Source organism: Somniosus microcephalus, unplaced genomic scaffold, assembly GCF_052327205.1.
Source record: "Somniosus microcephalus isolate GS21.2 unplaced genomic scaffold, FLI_Smic_1.0 unresolved_chr1, whole genome shotgun sequence".
In the NCBI taxonomy this organism is placed as follows: domain Eukaryota; kingdom Metazoa; phylum Chordata; class Chondrichthyes; order Squaliformes; family Somniosidae; genus Somniosus; species Somniosus microcephalus.
Window position 1 is genome coordinate 131,539,011 of NW_028225179.1, and position 15,400 is coordinate 131,554,410.

Genomic DNA, 15,400 nt, shown 5'->3' on the forward strand with positions numbered 1-15,400 from the left:
AGCTATTTTAATCAGATCAGATCCAGGCCCCGAGCAATTGTTGAACATCAGCAGGAGGACTGGAGGTATTTCAGCTCTCTTTCACATTCCCGGAGAATGACGCCGCAGAATTAGCGGGATTTAGTTGCCGATTAGCTAAGATCAGCTCAGTGCACCAGGGGAAATCACTATATGTTGCTTATACATTAGAGCCTGGAACAGCAGGTACTTGTCTGGGTCCTGTATGTCAGTCCTGGGTGTTCACCTGTCTGGCTCCTGTATGTGTCAGCCATGCCTTTGTTACCTCGAGACTTGACTATTCCAACGCACTCCTGGCTGGCCTCCCACATTCCACCTTACGTAAACTTGAGGTCATCCAAAACTCGGCTGCCCGTGTCCTAACTCGCACCAAGTCCCGTTCACCCATCACTCCCGGTTAAGCAACGCCTCGATTTCAAAATTCTCATCCTTGTTTTCAAATCCCTCCATGGCCTCGCCCCTCCCAATCTCTGTAATCTCCTCCAGCCCGACAACCCTCCGAGATATCTGCGCTCCTCTAATTCTGCCCTCTTGAACATCCCTGATTATAATCGCTCAACCAGTGGTGGCCGTGCCTTCTGTTGCCTGGGCCCTAAGCTCTGGAATTCCCTGCCTAAACCTCTCCGCCTCACTACCTCTCTTTCCTCCTTTAAGACGCTCCTTAAAACCTACCTCTTTGACCAAGCACCTGCCCTAATTTCTCCTTATGTGTCTCGATGTCAAATTTTGTCTTATGACACTCCTGTGAAGCTCCTTGGGACGTTTTACTACGTTGAAGGTGTTATATAATTACAAGCTTTGTTGTCTTGGGTCTACACCTGTCTGGGTCCTGTATGTGCCAGGCCTGAGTGTAGACCTCTCTGGTTTCTGGGTGCATCTGCCTCTGCCATGTACTCGTCCAGCTCCCATGTGTACCAGCCCTGGCATGTGCTCGACTGGGTCCATTGGGTACTGGCACCGGGTGTGTATAGCAGCATCAAGCGTGTAGATGTCTGGGAATCATACCATCCGGGCCCTGTGGGTACCATCCATATGTGTGTACCTGTCTGGACTGAGGGCATGGATTGCTGGAGGGAACCTGCCCTTACACTTCAGACCCCACGCACGGCTTCATTAAGAGACGCCGGCGACCCTCTCGCTGTTACCTGTTCAGCAGTGATTCCGTTAGCAATGGACTGCTGCACGCTCTCTCTGGTGAGCTGAGCCACCACCAGATTGGGAAACCGGTACAGCATCTCAGAGAAAAGTGCGATGAGTGCCAACTGGAGTTCCGAATCTGGAAAACGAACAGAAAGGGGAGACAACATTGCAATTTGTTTCACCATTGCCCGAGCAACTCCCAAATAAACCGCTGCAGCAGCTTGTCAAGATTATCCGCACAAACAGGACATCAAAAGCTCAAGCCGGGAGAGCGAGCTGGGAAGAGATGGGAAGTGGAAGGAGAGACATGAGGGGAGGCGGGGGGGGAGAGAGGAGAGACGAGAAATGGAGGGGGGGAGGGGTGGCGAGATGGGGGGGGGGAAAAGAGAGGAGGGGAGACGGGGGGGGGGAAAAGAGAGGAGGGGAGACGGGGGAAGAGAGGAGGGGAAGACGGGGGAAAGAGAGGAGGGGAGACGGGGGGAAGAGAGGAGGGGAGACGGGGGGAAGAGAGGAGGGGAGACGGGGGGAAGAGAGGAGGGGAGACGGGGGAAGAGAGGAGGGGAGACGGGGGAAGAGAGGAGGGGAGACGGGGGAAGAGAGGAGGGGAGACGGGGGAAGAGAGGAGGGGAGACGGGGGAAGAGAGGAGGGGAGACGGGGGAAGAGAGGAGGGGAGACGGGGGAAGAGAGGAGGGGAGACGGGGGAAGAGAGGAGGGGAGACGGGGGAAGAGAGGAGGGGAGACGGGGGAAGAGAGGAGGGGAGACGGGGGAAGAGAGGAGGGGAGACGGGGGAAGAGAGGAGGGGAGACGGGGGAAGAGAGGAGGGGAGACGGGGGAAGAGAGGAGGGGAGACGGGGGAAGAGAGGAGGGGAGACGGGGGAAGAGAGGAGGGGAGACGGGGGAAGAGAGGAGGGGAGACGGGGGAAGAGAGGAGGGGAGACGGGGGAAGAGAGGAGGGGAGACGGGGGAAGAGAGGAGGGGAGACGGGGGAAGAGAGGAGGGGAGACGGGGGAAGAGAGGAGGGGAGACGGGGGAAGAGAGGAGGGGAGACGGGGGAAGAGAGGAGGGGAGACGGGGGAAGAGAGGAGGGGAGACGGGGGAAGAGAGGAGGGGAGACGGGGGAAGAGAGGAGGGGAGACGGGGGAAGAGAGGAGGGGAGACGGGGGAAGAGAGGAGGGGAGACGGGGGAAGAGAGGAGGGGAGACGGGGGAAGAGAGGAGGGGAGACGGGGGAAGAGAGGAGGGGAGACGGGGGAAGAGAGGAGGGGAGACGGGGGAAGAGAGGAGGGGAGACGGGGGAAGAGAGGAGGGGAGACGGGGGAAGAGAGGAGGGGAGACGGGGGAAGAGAGGAGGGGAGACGGGGGAAGAGAGGAGGGGAGACGGGGGAAGAGAGGAGGGGAGACGGGGGAAGAGAGGAGGGGAGACGGGGGAAGAGAGGAGGGGAGACGGGGGAAGAGAGGAGGGGAGACGGGGGAAGAGAGGAGGGGAGACGGGGGAAGAGAGGAGGGGAGACGGGGGAAGAGAGGAGGGGAGACGGGGGAAGAGAGGAGGGGAGACGGGGGAAGAGAGGAGGGGAGACGGGGGAAGAGAGGAGGGGAGACGGGGGAAGAGAGGAGGGGAGACGGGGGAAGAGAGGAGGGGAGACGGGGGAAGAGAGGAGGGGAGACGGGGGAAGAGAGGAGGGGAGACGGGGGAAGAGAGGAGGGGAGACGGGGGAAGAGAGGAGGGGAGACGGGGGAAGAGAGGAGGGGAGACGGGGGAAGAGAGGAGGGGAGACGGGGGAAGAGAGGAGGGGAGACGGGGGAAGAGAGGAGGGGAGACGGGGGAAGAGAGGAGGGGAGACGGGGGAAGAGAGGAGGGGAGACGGGGGAAGAGAGGAGGGGAGACGGGGGAAGAGAGGAGGGGAGACGGGGGAAGAGAGGAGGGGAGACGGGGGAAGAGAGGAGGGGAGACGGGGGAAGAGAGGAGGGGAGACGGGGGAAGAGAGGAGGGGAGACGGGGGAAGAGAGGAGGGGAGACGGGGGAAGAGAGGAGGGGAGACGGGGGAAGAGAGGAGGGGAGACGGGGGAAGAGAGGAGGGGAGACGGGGGAAGAGAGGAGGGGAGACGGGGGAAGAGAGGAGGGGAGACGGGGGAAGAGAGGAGGGGAGACGGGGGAAGAGAGGAGGGGAGACGGGGGAAGAGAGGAGGGGAGACGGGGGAAGAGAGGAGGGGAGACGGGGGGGGGGGAAAGCAGGGGAGAGGTAGAATCATAGAAAAACACGGCACAGAAGGAGGCCATTCAGCCCATCGTGTCTGTGCCGGCAGAAAAAGAGCTCTCCAGCCTAACCCCACTTTCCAGCTCTTGGTCCGCAGCCTTATAGGTTACGACACTTCAAGTGCATATCCAATGGGGATAGAGGAGATCCTTACCCTGCTGAAGAAACAGGGTCTCTGTACAGTTGCACTTGGCAGCACCAGTTACTCCTCACTACAGGAAACTTTTTTTAAATCCGGCACGGACGGGACCGACGTGGTGCCGGCTCATCAAAAATTCCGGATAACCGAACGCTATAGTAAAAGATAGGGAGAGCTGACAGCTCCGTATAAAGCAACAAACCCTGTTGCTTAGCAACAACTGTAGAACAATGGCCACAAGTTCCAAGCGTCTCTGTAGCTTAGCAACAGCTGCAGCCACACCCTTGCACAGCACAGATGGAAGAAGGCAAATACAATATGAAGGAAAACCTCCTCCTGAATTTTGCCGGTTAACCGAGATTTCCGGTTATTTAGGTGCCGGTAAATCGAAAGTTTCCTGTATATGGTCTGATGATATTTGAGAAGTGGTTGGGAGCAGATATTTGATGTAGACTTGCCCTGCTGTGGATACTGATACTCACGCTCACTGTCCAGTTGCAGCAATGTGACAGCAGGGGGAGCTGTAGGTTCATTCCTGCTCTCAGATCGCCTCCAGCCAGCGGCCTTGTAACATGAAGTGGTGTTACATGCCCCTGCTGTGTGCCGTGTTAGTAATTCATATAAAAGGGAGGTAAATCAGCCAGGGGTTCCTCTCCTAATCCCGATCCAGTGACCTCCCCCCTGCTGGAGAGGGTGTGCACAGATGTTGGTTGAAGTCAAGATTGGGGCCATCTGAGACACTCGCCCCCACGACACTCACCGTCCAGGCCCGCACTTTGAAAAAATAATTCTTAGGATGTGGGCGTCGCTGGCAAGGCCGGCATTTATTGCCCATTCCTAGTTGCCCTTGAGAAGGTGGTGGTGAGCCGCCTTCTTGAACCGCTGCAGTCCTGTGTGGTGAAGGTGCTCCCACAGTGCTGTTAGGAAGGGAGTTCCAGGATTTTGACCCAGCGATGATGAAGGAACGGCTGATATACTTCCACATCAGGATGGTGTGTGACTTGGAGGGGAATTTGGAGGTGGTGCTGTTCCCATGCGCCTGCTGTCCTTGTCCTTCTAGGTGGTAGGGGTCGAGGGTTTGGGAGGTGCTGCCGAAGAAGCCTTGGCGAGTTGCTGCAGTGCATCTTGTAGATGGTACACACTGTAGCCACGGTACGCCGGTGGTGGAGGGAGTGAATGTTTAAGGTGGTGGATGGGGTGCCAATCAAGGGATATGCTTGGTCCTGGATGGTGTCGAGCTTCTCGAAGTGTTGTTGGAGCTGCACTCATCCAGGCAAGTGGAGAGTATTCCATCACACTCCTTACTTGTGCCTCGTAGGTGGCGGAGAGGGTTTGGGCAGTCGGGAGGTGAGACACTCGCCGCAGGATACCGCGGATCTGCACGTGAGCGGGAGTGAGTGGCCAGAGGAGAGACGCGGGACAGAAAGAGGAGGAACGAAATAAACACAGGCTCGCGGTGTTCAGCAGAGACAGGGTTACAGCAGCATGGCTCACACTGGTGCTGTCTCCTCTTGGCCAAGTTATTCAAGGCTGTTGCTCGAGTGGCACTCCACGCTATTTTCTGAATCACTGTCGCACACCACTTCATCCAGCATACACCCCGTGGAACCACTGCTCTGATAAAATTGATTCAGAGTTTCCCACCGCCCCCCGCCCCTGATCATTCTCCCTTGTACTGCAATCACCGAATGACACACGGACTTTTCATTTCATGAGCCTCTGGGCTGGAAGCTCTCGCAGGTTCACGACCCAATACCGCCTGGTTGCCAGTGGAGACTGACTGCAGATTCTGTCTCACTTTACAGCCTCTTCCAGCTGGCCGTCACTGTGGCTCCAGCAGCTGCTTTCATTACGACCGTTTAGCATTGTGCAAGTGGCATTAACCCTTTTTGGTACCGTCAAGCCATGCATTCCCGGAATAGTATAATCCTATATACAGGACGGTATACTGTTTGTGGGCAGTATAATCCTATATAGAGGATGGTATAGTGTCTGTGGGCAGAATAATCCTATATAGAGGATGGTATAGTGTCTGTGGGCAGTATAATCCTATATAGAGGATGGTATAGTGTCTGTGGGCAGTATAATCCTATATAGAGGATGGTATAGTGTTTGTGGACAGTATAATCCTATATAGAGGATGGTATAGTGTTTGTGGACAGTATAATCCTATATACAGGATGGTATAGTGTTTGTGGACAGTATAATCCTATATAGAGGATGGTATAGTGTCTGTGGGCAGTATAATCCTATATACAGGATGGTATAGTGTTTGTGGACAGTATAATCCTATATAGAGGATGGTATAGTGTCTGTGGGCAGTATAATCCTATATACAGGATGGTATAGTGTTTGTGGGCAGTATAATCCTATATACAGGATGGTATAGTGTTTGTGGACAGTATAATCCTATATAGAGGATGGTATACTGTTTGTGGGCAGTATAATCCTATATACAGGATGGTATACTGTTTGTGGACAGTATAATCCTATATAGAGGATGGTATACTGTTTGTGGGCAGTATAATCCTATATACAGGATGGTATAGTGTTTGTGGACAGTATAATCCTATATAGAGGATGGTATAGTGTCTGTGGGCAGTATAATCCTATACACAGGATGGTACAGTGTCTGTGGGCAGTATAATCCTATATACAGGATGGTATAGTGTCTGTGGGCAGTATAATCCTATATACAGGATGGTATAGTGTCTGTGGGCAGTATAATCCTATATACAGGATGGTACAGTGTCTGTGGGCAGTATAATCCTATATACAGGATGTTATAGTGTCTGTGGGCAGTATAATCCTATATACAGGATGTTATAGTGTCTGTGGGCAGTATAATCCTATATAAAGGATGGTACAGTGTCTAATGGCAGTATAATCCTATACACAGGATGGTACAGTGTCTGTGGGCAGTATAATCCTATACACAGGATGGTACAGTGTCTGTGGGCAGTATAATCCTACACAGCAGTGCATCATTGAGGGTTTGACGTTGCCCGTTTATACCCAGCCCCTGTAGACAGACTCCTACCGGTATAAGCGTAGATCCTGTAGTTGGTTTCCATAATGATGTATCCCTGACGGTGCACATCCACCGAGCTGCCGGACACTCCCGAGGCCAGGTTAATGGCTAACCGTGTCGGATAGAACCTCCTCGATTTACGCTGTGGAGGGAGAGAGAGGAGACAACTCCTTATGCAGTCTCGTGCCTTATAAACAGTATCATTGAAGCACAGAGCGCGTCGGTGTCATAATGTCTCGCCGAGTTCAACCAACAACAACTTGCATTTATAGAGCGCCTTTAACCTAGTAAAATGTCCCAAGATGCTTCACAGGAGCAATTGTCAAACAAAATTTGACACCGAGGAGATATTAGGGCAGATGACTAAACCTTGGTCAAAGAGGTAGGTTTTCAGGAGCATCTTAAAGGAGGAGAGAGAGGCGGAGAGGCCTAGGGAGGGAAGTCCAGTGAGCAGCGGAGCCACAGGGAGCAGAAGGTCCTGCACCTGTTTGATTATTATTCAGTGGCATGTTAGCTGATGTGCGGTTAGCTCTGGGCTCAGCATCCCTTTGTCCAGGGAGGGCATTAACCAGCCAGGGTTTCTACCGCTGCTCGTGCATAGACTTCCTGCTGAGGAGTCCACGACCGGATCGGGTTTGGTGTGACACCCTCCGCAGTCAAACAACCTGCCAGTACTGAAGTGTGTCTGGGCTCATACACAAAGAATGGTCCTCTTGGCTGACGTGCTAGAGGGCAAGCAGAGCGCTTGGAACCAGGAATGCCTTCGAGAGAGTGTTAGGGAGAAAAGCAGAAGAGAAAAACTGGTGGCGAAACAGTTCCAGAGAGGTACGTGCATCCAGAATTGGGCCCAGGTTTTTGGGCGAACACACACTGCTTTAAGAACACCACCACCTACAAGTTCCCCTCCAAGTCAGACCATCCTGACTTGGAAATATATCGGCCCTTCTTTCATCGTCGCTGGGTCAAAATCCTGGAACTCCCTCCCTAACAGCACTGTGGGAGCACCTTCACCACACGGACTGCAGCGGTTCAAGGCGGCAGCTCACCACCTTCTCAAGGGGCATTAGGGATAAGCAATGAATGCTAGCCTTGCCTGCAACGTCCACATCCTGAGAATGAATAAAAATATCACCCGTCTCTAATTCATCATCAAATTAACAATGTTATTCGGAGACACCACCCCGCATCCCCGTCCCCACCTCCAGGGCAGCAGGAAAAGTCACACACTGGGGCAGCAGACAGCTCTCTTCCGAGGTTGGGACTCGGACATATTGTTGAGCAGTGTAGAGGGAGCTTTACTCTGTATCTAACCCGTACTGTACCTGCCCTGGGAGTGTTTGATGGGACAGTGTAGAGGGAGCTTTACTCTGTATCTAACCCGTGCTGTACCTGCCCTGGGAGTGTTTGATGGGACAGTGTAGAGGGAGCTTTACTCTGTATCTAACCCGTGCTGTACCTGCCCTGGGAGTGTTTGATGGGACAGTGTAGAGGGAGCTTTACTCTGTATCTAACCCGTACTGTACCTGCCCTGGGAGTGTTTGATGGGACAGTGTAGAGGGAGCTTTACTCTGTATCTAACCCGTGCTGTACCTGCCCTGGGTGTGTTTGATGGGACAGTGTAGAGGGAGCTTTACTCTGTATCTAACCCGTACTGTACCTGCCCTGGGAGTGTTTGATGGGACGGTGTAGAGGGAGCTTTACTCTGTATCTAACCCGTGCTGTACCTGCCCTGGGAGTGTTTGATGGGACAGTGTAGAGGGAGCTTTACTCTGTATCTAACTCGTGCTGTACCTGCCCTGGGAGTGTTTGATGGGACAGTGTAGAGGGAGCTTTACTCTGTATCTAACCCGTGCTGTACCTGCCCTGGGAGTGTTTGATGGGACAGTGTAGAGGGAGCTTTACTCTGTATCTAACCCGTGCTGTACCTGTCCTGGGAGTGTTTGATGGGGCAGTGTAGAGGGTGCTTTACTCTGTATCTAACCCGTGCTGTACCTGTCCTGGGAGTGTTTGATGGGGCAGTGTAGAGGGTGCTTTACTCTGTATCTAACCCGTACTGTACCTGCCCTGGGAGTGTTTGATGGGACAGTGCAGAGGGAGCTTTACTCTGTATCTAACCCGTGCTGTACCTGTCCTGGGAGTGTTTGACGGGACAGTGTAGAGGGAGCTTTACTCTGTATCTAACCCATGCTGTACCTGTCCTGGGAGTGTTTGATGGGACAGTGTAGAGGGAGCTTTACTCTGTATCTAACCCGTGCTGTACCAGCCCTGGGAGTGTTTGATGGGGACAGTGTAGAGGGAGCTTTTCTCTGTATCTAACCTGTGCTGTACCTGCCCTGGGAGTGTTTGATGGGACAGTGTAGAGGGAGCTTTACTCTGTATCTAACCCGTGCTGTACCTGCCCTGGGAGTGTTTGATGGGACAGTGTAGAGGGAGCTTTACTCTGTATCTAACCCGTGCTGTACCTGCCCTGGGAGTGTTTGATGGGACAGTGTAGAGGGAGCTTTTCTCTGTATCTAACCTGTGCTGCCCTGGGAGAGTTTGGTGGTCCATAGTTGGGCACAGAAGCCATGTGTGGATGATGTGTATGCCATGGGGATAAGCTGCACACTGTGCTGGAGATGCTCTGGGTGGGCACTGTCGGTTGGGTGTGGTGTGGTGTGTCCACACTCGCCCCTAGTCCAGTCATCCTTACCTTTCTCTGGAAGACGAGTCCGAATTCCCGCAGGTGCTGTAGGAATGTCAACAGGGAGTCACTCATCCCTTCCACTGAGTAGTCCTGCAGAGCCAGAAAGAAGGGATGATGGAGGCAACAGCAACGCAGTATGAGGCACTCGCCAGTGGCTGGGAGAGCAGAGTTAAAGAATCATACAGCACAGAAGGAGGCTGTCTCACAATACGGTTTAAATCCAAAATAGTCAAGTATCCCAGCTTGCTTAGCTCCAGCCATTTTAGCAAGAGGGCGGATATCGGTGGGGTCTGAGTCTGGTCTCTGTGTGTGAACAAAGACAGTTTGCAAGCAGAGAGAGTAGAACACAGATTCACCAAAATAAAAACAGGACTTGGAGGGTCAAATTATGAGGGCAGGTTGCCTGTATTCCCTTGGGTTTAGGTTAAGGGGTTGTAAGAAAGTTGACCATTACGATTTGACCATTTTCCCATCAGACCCTGCCACTGCACGACAAGGTGAAATGTTCCTTGTGACGTGCTGGCTCTTGACGTACTAGCTGAGCTTGTATTGTTTGGGAACAGACTGTGCTTGGAGCTATACAAGGACCAGACACTTACAGATAACAGATGGTTAACAACGGGATACGGTCAGGGACAAGACCAGTATGTACGTTATTTTAGACCCTGGCTTATTGGGTATAATTGTAGGGTTAGTGGTCAGTGTTGTTTTTTTTTTTTTTTTTTTTTTTTAAAAGAGTTCTCAGGATGGTCGGATGTCCACATCCGAGCAGGCAGCCTACGGAGTCGGGAGTGGTCACCTGAGCCTAGGAACCAGGTCGTATAAGTTGCTTTTTGTTTACTTTCTTGTCATTTAACGTAACCAGAAGACAGTCGTATTATAACACTGTACTGAGGCAATATATATTAAAGCTTGTTGTTGAAAAACCACTCGAGCCAGAATCACGCGGAAGTTATTGTTGCGGCAGTAACCACGGAAAGAAATCCACTAACAGAGGCCATTCGGCCCATCCCGGCTCTTTGGTAGAGCTATCCAATTAGTCCCGCTCCCCCTGCTCTTTCCCCCATAGCCCTGCAAATTGATCCAATTCCCCTTTTGAAAGTTATTATTGAATCTGCTTCCACCGCCCCTTCAGGCAGCGCATCCCAGATCACAACAACTCGCGGCGTGAAAAGAATTCTCCTCATCTCCCCCTCTGGATTTTTTTTTTTTGGCCAATTATCTTAAATCTGTGCCCTCTGGTTACCGACCTTTCTGCCGGTGGAAACAGTTTCTGCAGAGAACAGTAGGCAAAAAAAAAAACCTGTCCAGGAAATGTTTAGAAGCAGAGACATGCCAGCATCGTTTCTGATAGATCCCCACCCCCCAACGAATCTCCCCGTCTTCTCACCTTATTCTTAATCCCCCTGGCTGTCAAATTTCTGCCGGTCTGGGACTGGGCATAGCAGAATTTGTATTTTCTTCTGTATTTATATTTTTCTTGTCGATTTACAAGTGCGCTCTTTCTATTGCGGGAGGGTTTGCTGGTGATGTTGGGGAGGGTTTAAACTAGCTTGGCAGGGGGATGGGAGCCTAAGTATAGAGTCAATAGGGAGGGAAGAAAAACTGGAATTGGAAAACAAAAACGTAGAAAGTAAATTGGAAGGACAGAGGAATCAAGGGCTAGATAGTGGTCAACAAGGAGGTTTGCCTGTACTAATATGGTATATACTTCAATGCAAGGAGTATAGCGAACAAGGCAGATGAGCTGAGGGCACAGGTGGGACTATGATATTCTAGCTATTAGAGACGTGGCTGAAAGAGGGGCAGGTATGGCAGCTCAACATTGCTGGTTACAGGATTTTCAGATGGGATAGAGAGGGAGGTAAAAAGGGAGGGGGGTTCGCGGTATTGATTAAAGAAACTATTACAGCTGTGAGGAGGGATGATATGTTGGAGGGATCATCAAACGAGGCCCTATGGGTCGAATTGAAAAACAAAAAAGGGGCGATCACACTGCTGGGGGTGTACTACAGTGAGAGGGAGATAGAAGAACGAATATGTAGACACATTTCTGAGAAGTGCAAAAACTATAGGGCAGTTATAGTAGGGGATTTCAACTACCCCAATATTAACAGGGATAAAATTAGTGTGAAGGGTATAGAAGGTGTGGAATTCCTAAAATGCATCCAGGAGAACTTTTTTAGCCAGTACGTAGCAAGCCCAACAAGGGAGGGGCGGTTCTGGACTTAGTTTTAGGGAATGAAGCTGGGCAGGTAGAAGGTGTATCAGTGGGGGAACATTTTGGTGCTAGTGACTATAATTCTGTTAGATTTAAGGTAGCTATGGAAAAGTACAAGGATAGACCGGGAATAAAAATTCTAAATTGGGGAAAAGCAAATTTTGCTAAGCTCAGAGGGGATTTAGCCATAGTGGACTGGAAACAGCTACTTGAAGGTAAATCAGTGTCAGAGCAGTGGGAGGCATTCAAGGAGGAGATCTGGAGGGTTCAGACCAAATATGTGCCCTTAAAGAAAAAAGGTGGGACTAACAAATCTAGAGCCCACTGGATGTCTGGGGACATACAGGGTAGGATAAAGAAAAAAAGGGAGGTGTATAACAGATACTGAGGGGTAAATACTCCAGAATCTTTGGAGGAGTACAGAAAGTGCAGGACTGCAATTAAAAAGGATATTAGGAAAGCAAATAGAGAGCATGAAAAATTCTGGGCAAGTAAAATCAAGGAAAATTCAAAGATGTTTAATAAATATATTAAGAGTAAGAGGATAACTAAAGAAAAGGTAGGACCTATTAGAGATCATGAGGATAATCTGTGTGTGGAGGCGGGAGACGTCGGTAGGGTTCCTAATGAACACTTTGTGCCTGTTTTCACAAAGGAGAGGGGCGAAGCAAACATTGCTATCAGGGAGGAGAAGTGTGAAATATTAGATGAAATAAACACAGTGAGAGAGGAACTATTAAGGGGTTTAGCAGCTTTAAAAGTGGATAAATCCCCAGGCCCGGATGAAATGTATCCCAGGCTGATAAGCGAAGCAAAAGAGGAAATAGCAGAGGCCCTGACCATCATTTTTCAATCCTCTCTGACTTCAGCTGTGGTGCCGGAGGACTGGAGGACTGCTAATGTGGTACCCTTGTTTAAAAAGGGAGAAAAGGACAGACCGAGTAATTACAGGCCAGTCAGCCTAACCTCGGTGGTGGGAAAATTATTGGAAAGAATTCTGAAGGACAGGATAAATCTTCATTTAGAAAGACACAGATTAATCAAGGATAGTCAGCACGGATTTGTTCAGGGAAGGTCGTGTCTGACAAACTTGATTGAATTTTTTGAGGAGGTAACAAGGACGGTAGATGAGGGTAGTGCGTTTCATGTAGTGTATATGGAATTTAGCAAGGCTTTTGATAAGGTTCCACATGGCAGACTGGTCACGAAGTTAAAAGCCCATGGGATCCAGGGCAAAGTGTCAAGTTGGATTCAAAACTGGCTCAGAGGCAGGAAGCAGAGGGTGTTTTTGTGACTGGAAGGCTGTTTCCAGTGGGGTTCTGCAGGGCTCAGTACTAGGTCCCTTGCTTTTTTGTGGTATATATCAACGATCTTGACTTGAATATAGGGGGTATGATTTAGAAGTTTGCAGATGAAACTAAAATCGGCTGTGTGGTTGATACTGAAGAAGGAAGCTGTAGACTGCAGGAAGATATCATAAAATTGGTCAGGTGGGCAGAACAGTGGCAAATGGAATTCAATCTGGAGAAGTGTGATGTAATGCATTTGGGGAGGGCTAACAAGGAAAGGGAATACACAATAAATGGTAGGACACTGAGTAGTGTAGAGGAACAGAGGGACCTTGGAGTGCATGTCCACAGATCCCTGAAGGTAGCAGGCCAGGTAGATAAGGTGGTTAAGAAGGCATACGGAATGCTTGCCTTTATTAGCTGTGGCATTGCATACAAAAAACACTAGTTAGGCCTCAGCTAGAGTACTGCGTGCAGTTCTGCTCACATTACAGGAAAGATGTGGTTGCACTAGAGAGGGTACAGAGGAGATTTACAAGGATGTTGCCTGGGAGTAGAGAATCTTAGCTATGAGGAAAGACTGGATAGGCTGGGTCTGTTTTCCTTGGAACAGAAGAGGCTGAGGGGCATGGATAAAGTGGATAGAAAGGGACCTACTTCCCTTAGCAGAGGGGTCAAAAACCAGGGGGCACAGATTTAAAGTAATTGGGGAAGGTTTAGAGGGGATTTGAGGGGAAATTTCTTCTCCCAGAGGGTTGTGGGGGTCTGGAACTCACTGCCTGTAAGGCTGGTAGAGGCAGGAACCCTAACCACATTTAAAAAGTACTTGGATGTGCACTTGGGATGCTCTAACCTGCAGGGCTACGGACCAAGAGCTGGGGAGTGGAATTCGGCTGGAGAGCTCTTTGTTGGCTGCCGTGGACACGATGGGCCGAAATGGCCTCCTTCCCGCGCTGTAACTTTCTATGATTCTTCTACCACTCCCTAACCCACCCACTGCACACAGCACTATCAGGGGGGGGTGGGGGGGGGAGAGCAACATCGTGGGCATCAGGAACCCCTACCCCCAGGAAAAGAGAGGGTGTGGGGGAAAAGAGAGAGAGAGAGAGAGAGGAGAGAGAGAGAGAGAGAGAGAGAGAGAGTGTGGAGAGAGAGAGAGAGAGAGAGAGAGGTGTGGAGAGAGAGAGAGAGAGAGAGAGAGAGAGTGTGAGAGAGAGAGAGAGAGAGAGAGAGAGAGAGAGAGTGAGTGTGGAGAGGGAGAGAGAGAGAGAGAGAGAGAGAGAGAGAGAGAGAGAGAGAGAGAGAGTGGAGAGAGAGAGAGAGAGAGAGAGAGAGAGTGCGGAGAGAGAGAGAGAGAGACGGAGAGAGAGAGAGAGAGACAGAGATAGAGAGAGAGAGTGCGGAGAGAGAGGGGAGACAGATTGGTGTGGTGGAGACAGAGGTGCACTGAGAAATTGTGTAACCTTAGCGGCACACTATGTCACAGCTTGCCATAAACAGAGGGACAACCACTAAATATAAAAGAGTATATACAAATTATATGAATGTATATTTATACACTCAGGGATATATCTGTTTATACACTGTATGGATAGATCTATATTTTTGTGTACAACCATGAATGTTTTTCGATGCTTTGGCAACATAAGATGTACCTTGTCATGCCAATAAAGCGATTTGAATTGAATTGAATTGAGAGAGAGAGGGGGGAGAGAGAGTGGAGAGAGAGAGAGAGAGAGAGAGAGAGAGAGAGAGAGAGAGAGAGAGTGCGGAGAGAGAGAGAGGGGGGAGAGAAAGAGAGAGAGAGAGAGAGAGAGAGCGGAGAGAGAGAGAGAGAGAGCGGAGAGAGAGAGAGAGCGGAGAGAGAGAGAGAGCGGAGAGAGAGAGAGAGAGCGGAGAGAGAGAGAGAGAGAGAGAGCGGAGAGAGAGAGAGAGAGAGGCGGAGAGAGAGAGAGAGCGGAGAGAGAGAGAGAGAGAGCGGGGGAGAGAGAGAGAGCGGGGAGAGAGAGAGAGCGGGGAGAGAGAGAGAGAGCGGGGGAGAGAGAGAGAGAGCGGAGAGAGAGAGAGCGGAGAGAGAGAGAGAGAGCGGAGAGAGGAGAGAGAGTTTAAAAGTAATATTGTATGTACCCAACAAATGTCAAATCGATTGACACCTACAGAATGTTGGAAAACTGTACCTTTTTACTATGTAAGCTTTGGCAATATGGTTCTCTGTAAACTTTCATGCCAATAAAGCATTTGAATTGGAATTGGAATTGGAATTGGAGAGGCGGAGAGAGAGAGCGGAGAGAGAGAGAGAGCGGAGAGAGGGAGAGAGAGAGAGCGGAGAGAGAGAGAGAGAGCGCGGAGAGTGAGAGAGTGAGTGTGAGTGTATACACTCGGGGGGGGTCACCGCGCTCTCGGGGGGGGGGTCACCCCGTCGCTCTCGGGGGGGGGTCACCGCGCTCTCGGGGGGGGGTCACCCGCCGCTCTCGAGGGGGGGGGTCACCGCGCTCTCGGGGGGGGGGGTCACCGCGCTCCTTCGGGGGTGGGGGTCACCCGCGCTCTTCGGGGGGGGGGGTCACCGCGCTCTGGGGGGGGGGGTCACCGCGCTCTCGGGGGGGGGGTCACCGCGCTCTCG

At 51.3% G+C, this 15,400-nt stretch overlaps 1 protein-coding gene across 4 annotated transcripts in view; it reads right to left on the bottom strand.

The window, feature by feature from the left end:
- Positions 1 to 15,400, bottom strand: part of gtf2h4 (general transcription factor IIH, polypeptide 4) — an 81,537-nt gene that overhangs the window by 10,629 nt on the left and 55,508 nt on the right. For all 4 annotated transcript variants that reach the window (XM_085974869.1, XM_085974870.1, XM_085974871.1 and 1 more), the window contains 3 exons: positions 9,277 to 9,360; positions 6,594 to 6,726; positions 1,164 to 1,294 (listed from right to left, as the gene is read on the bottom strand). In XM_085974869.1, coding sequence (XP_085830995.1) covers positions 1,164 to 1,294; positions 6,594 to 6,726; positions 9,277 to 9,360 — 348 coding nt within the window. The remainder of the gene's footprint in view (positions 1 to 1,163; positions 1,295 to 6,593; positions 6,727 to 9,276; positions 9,361 to 15,400) is intronic.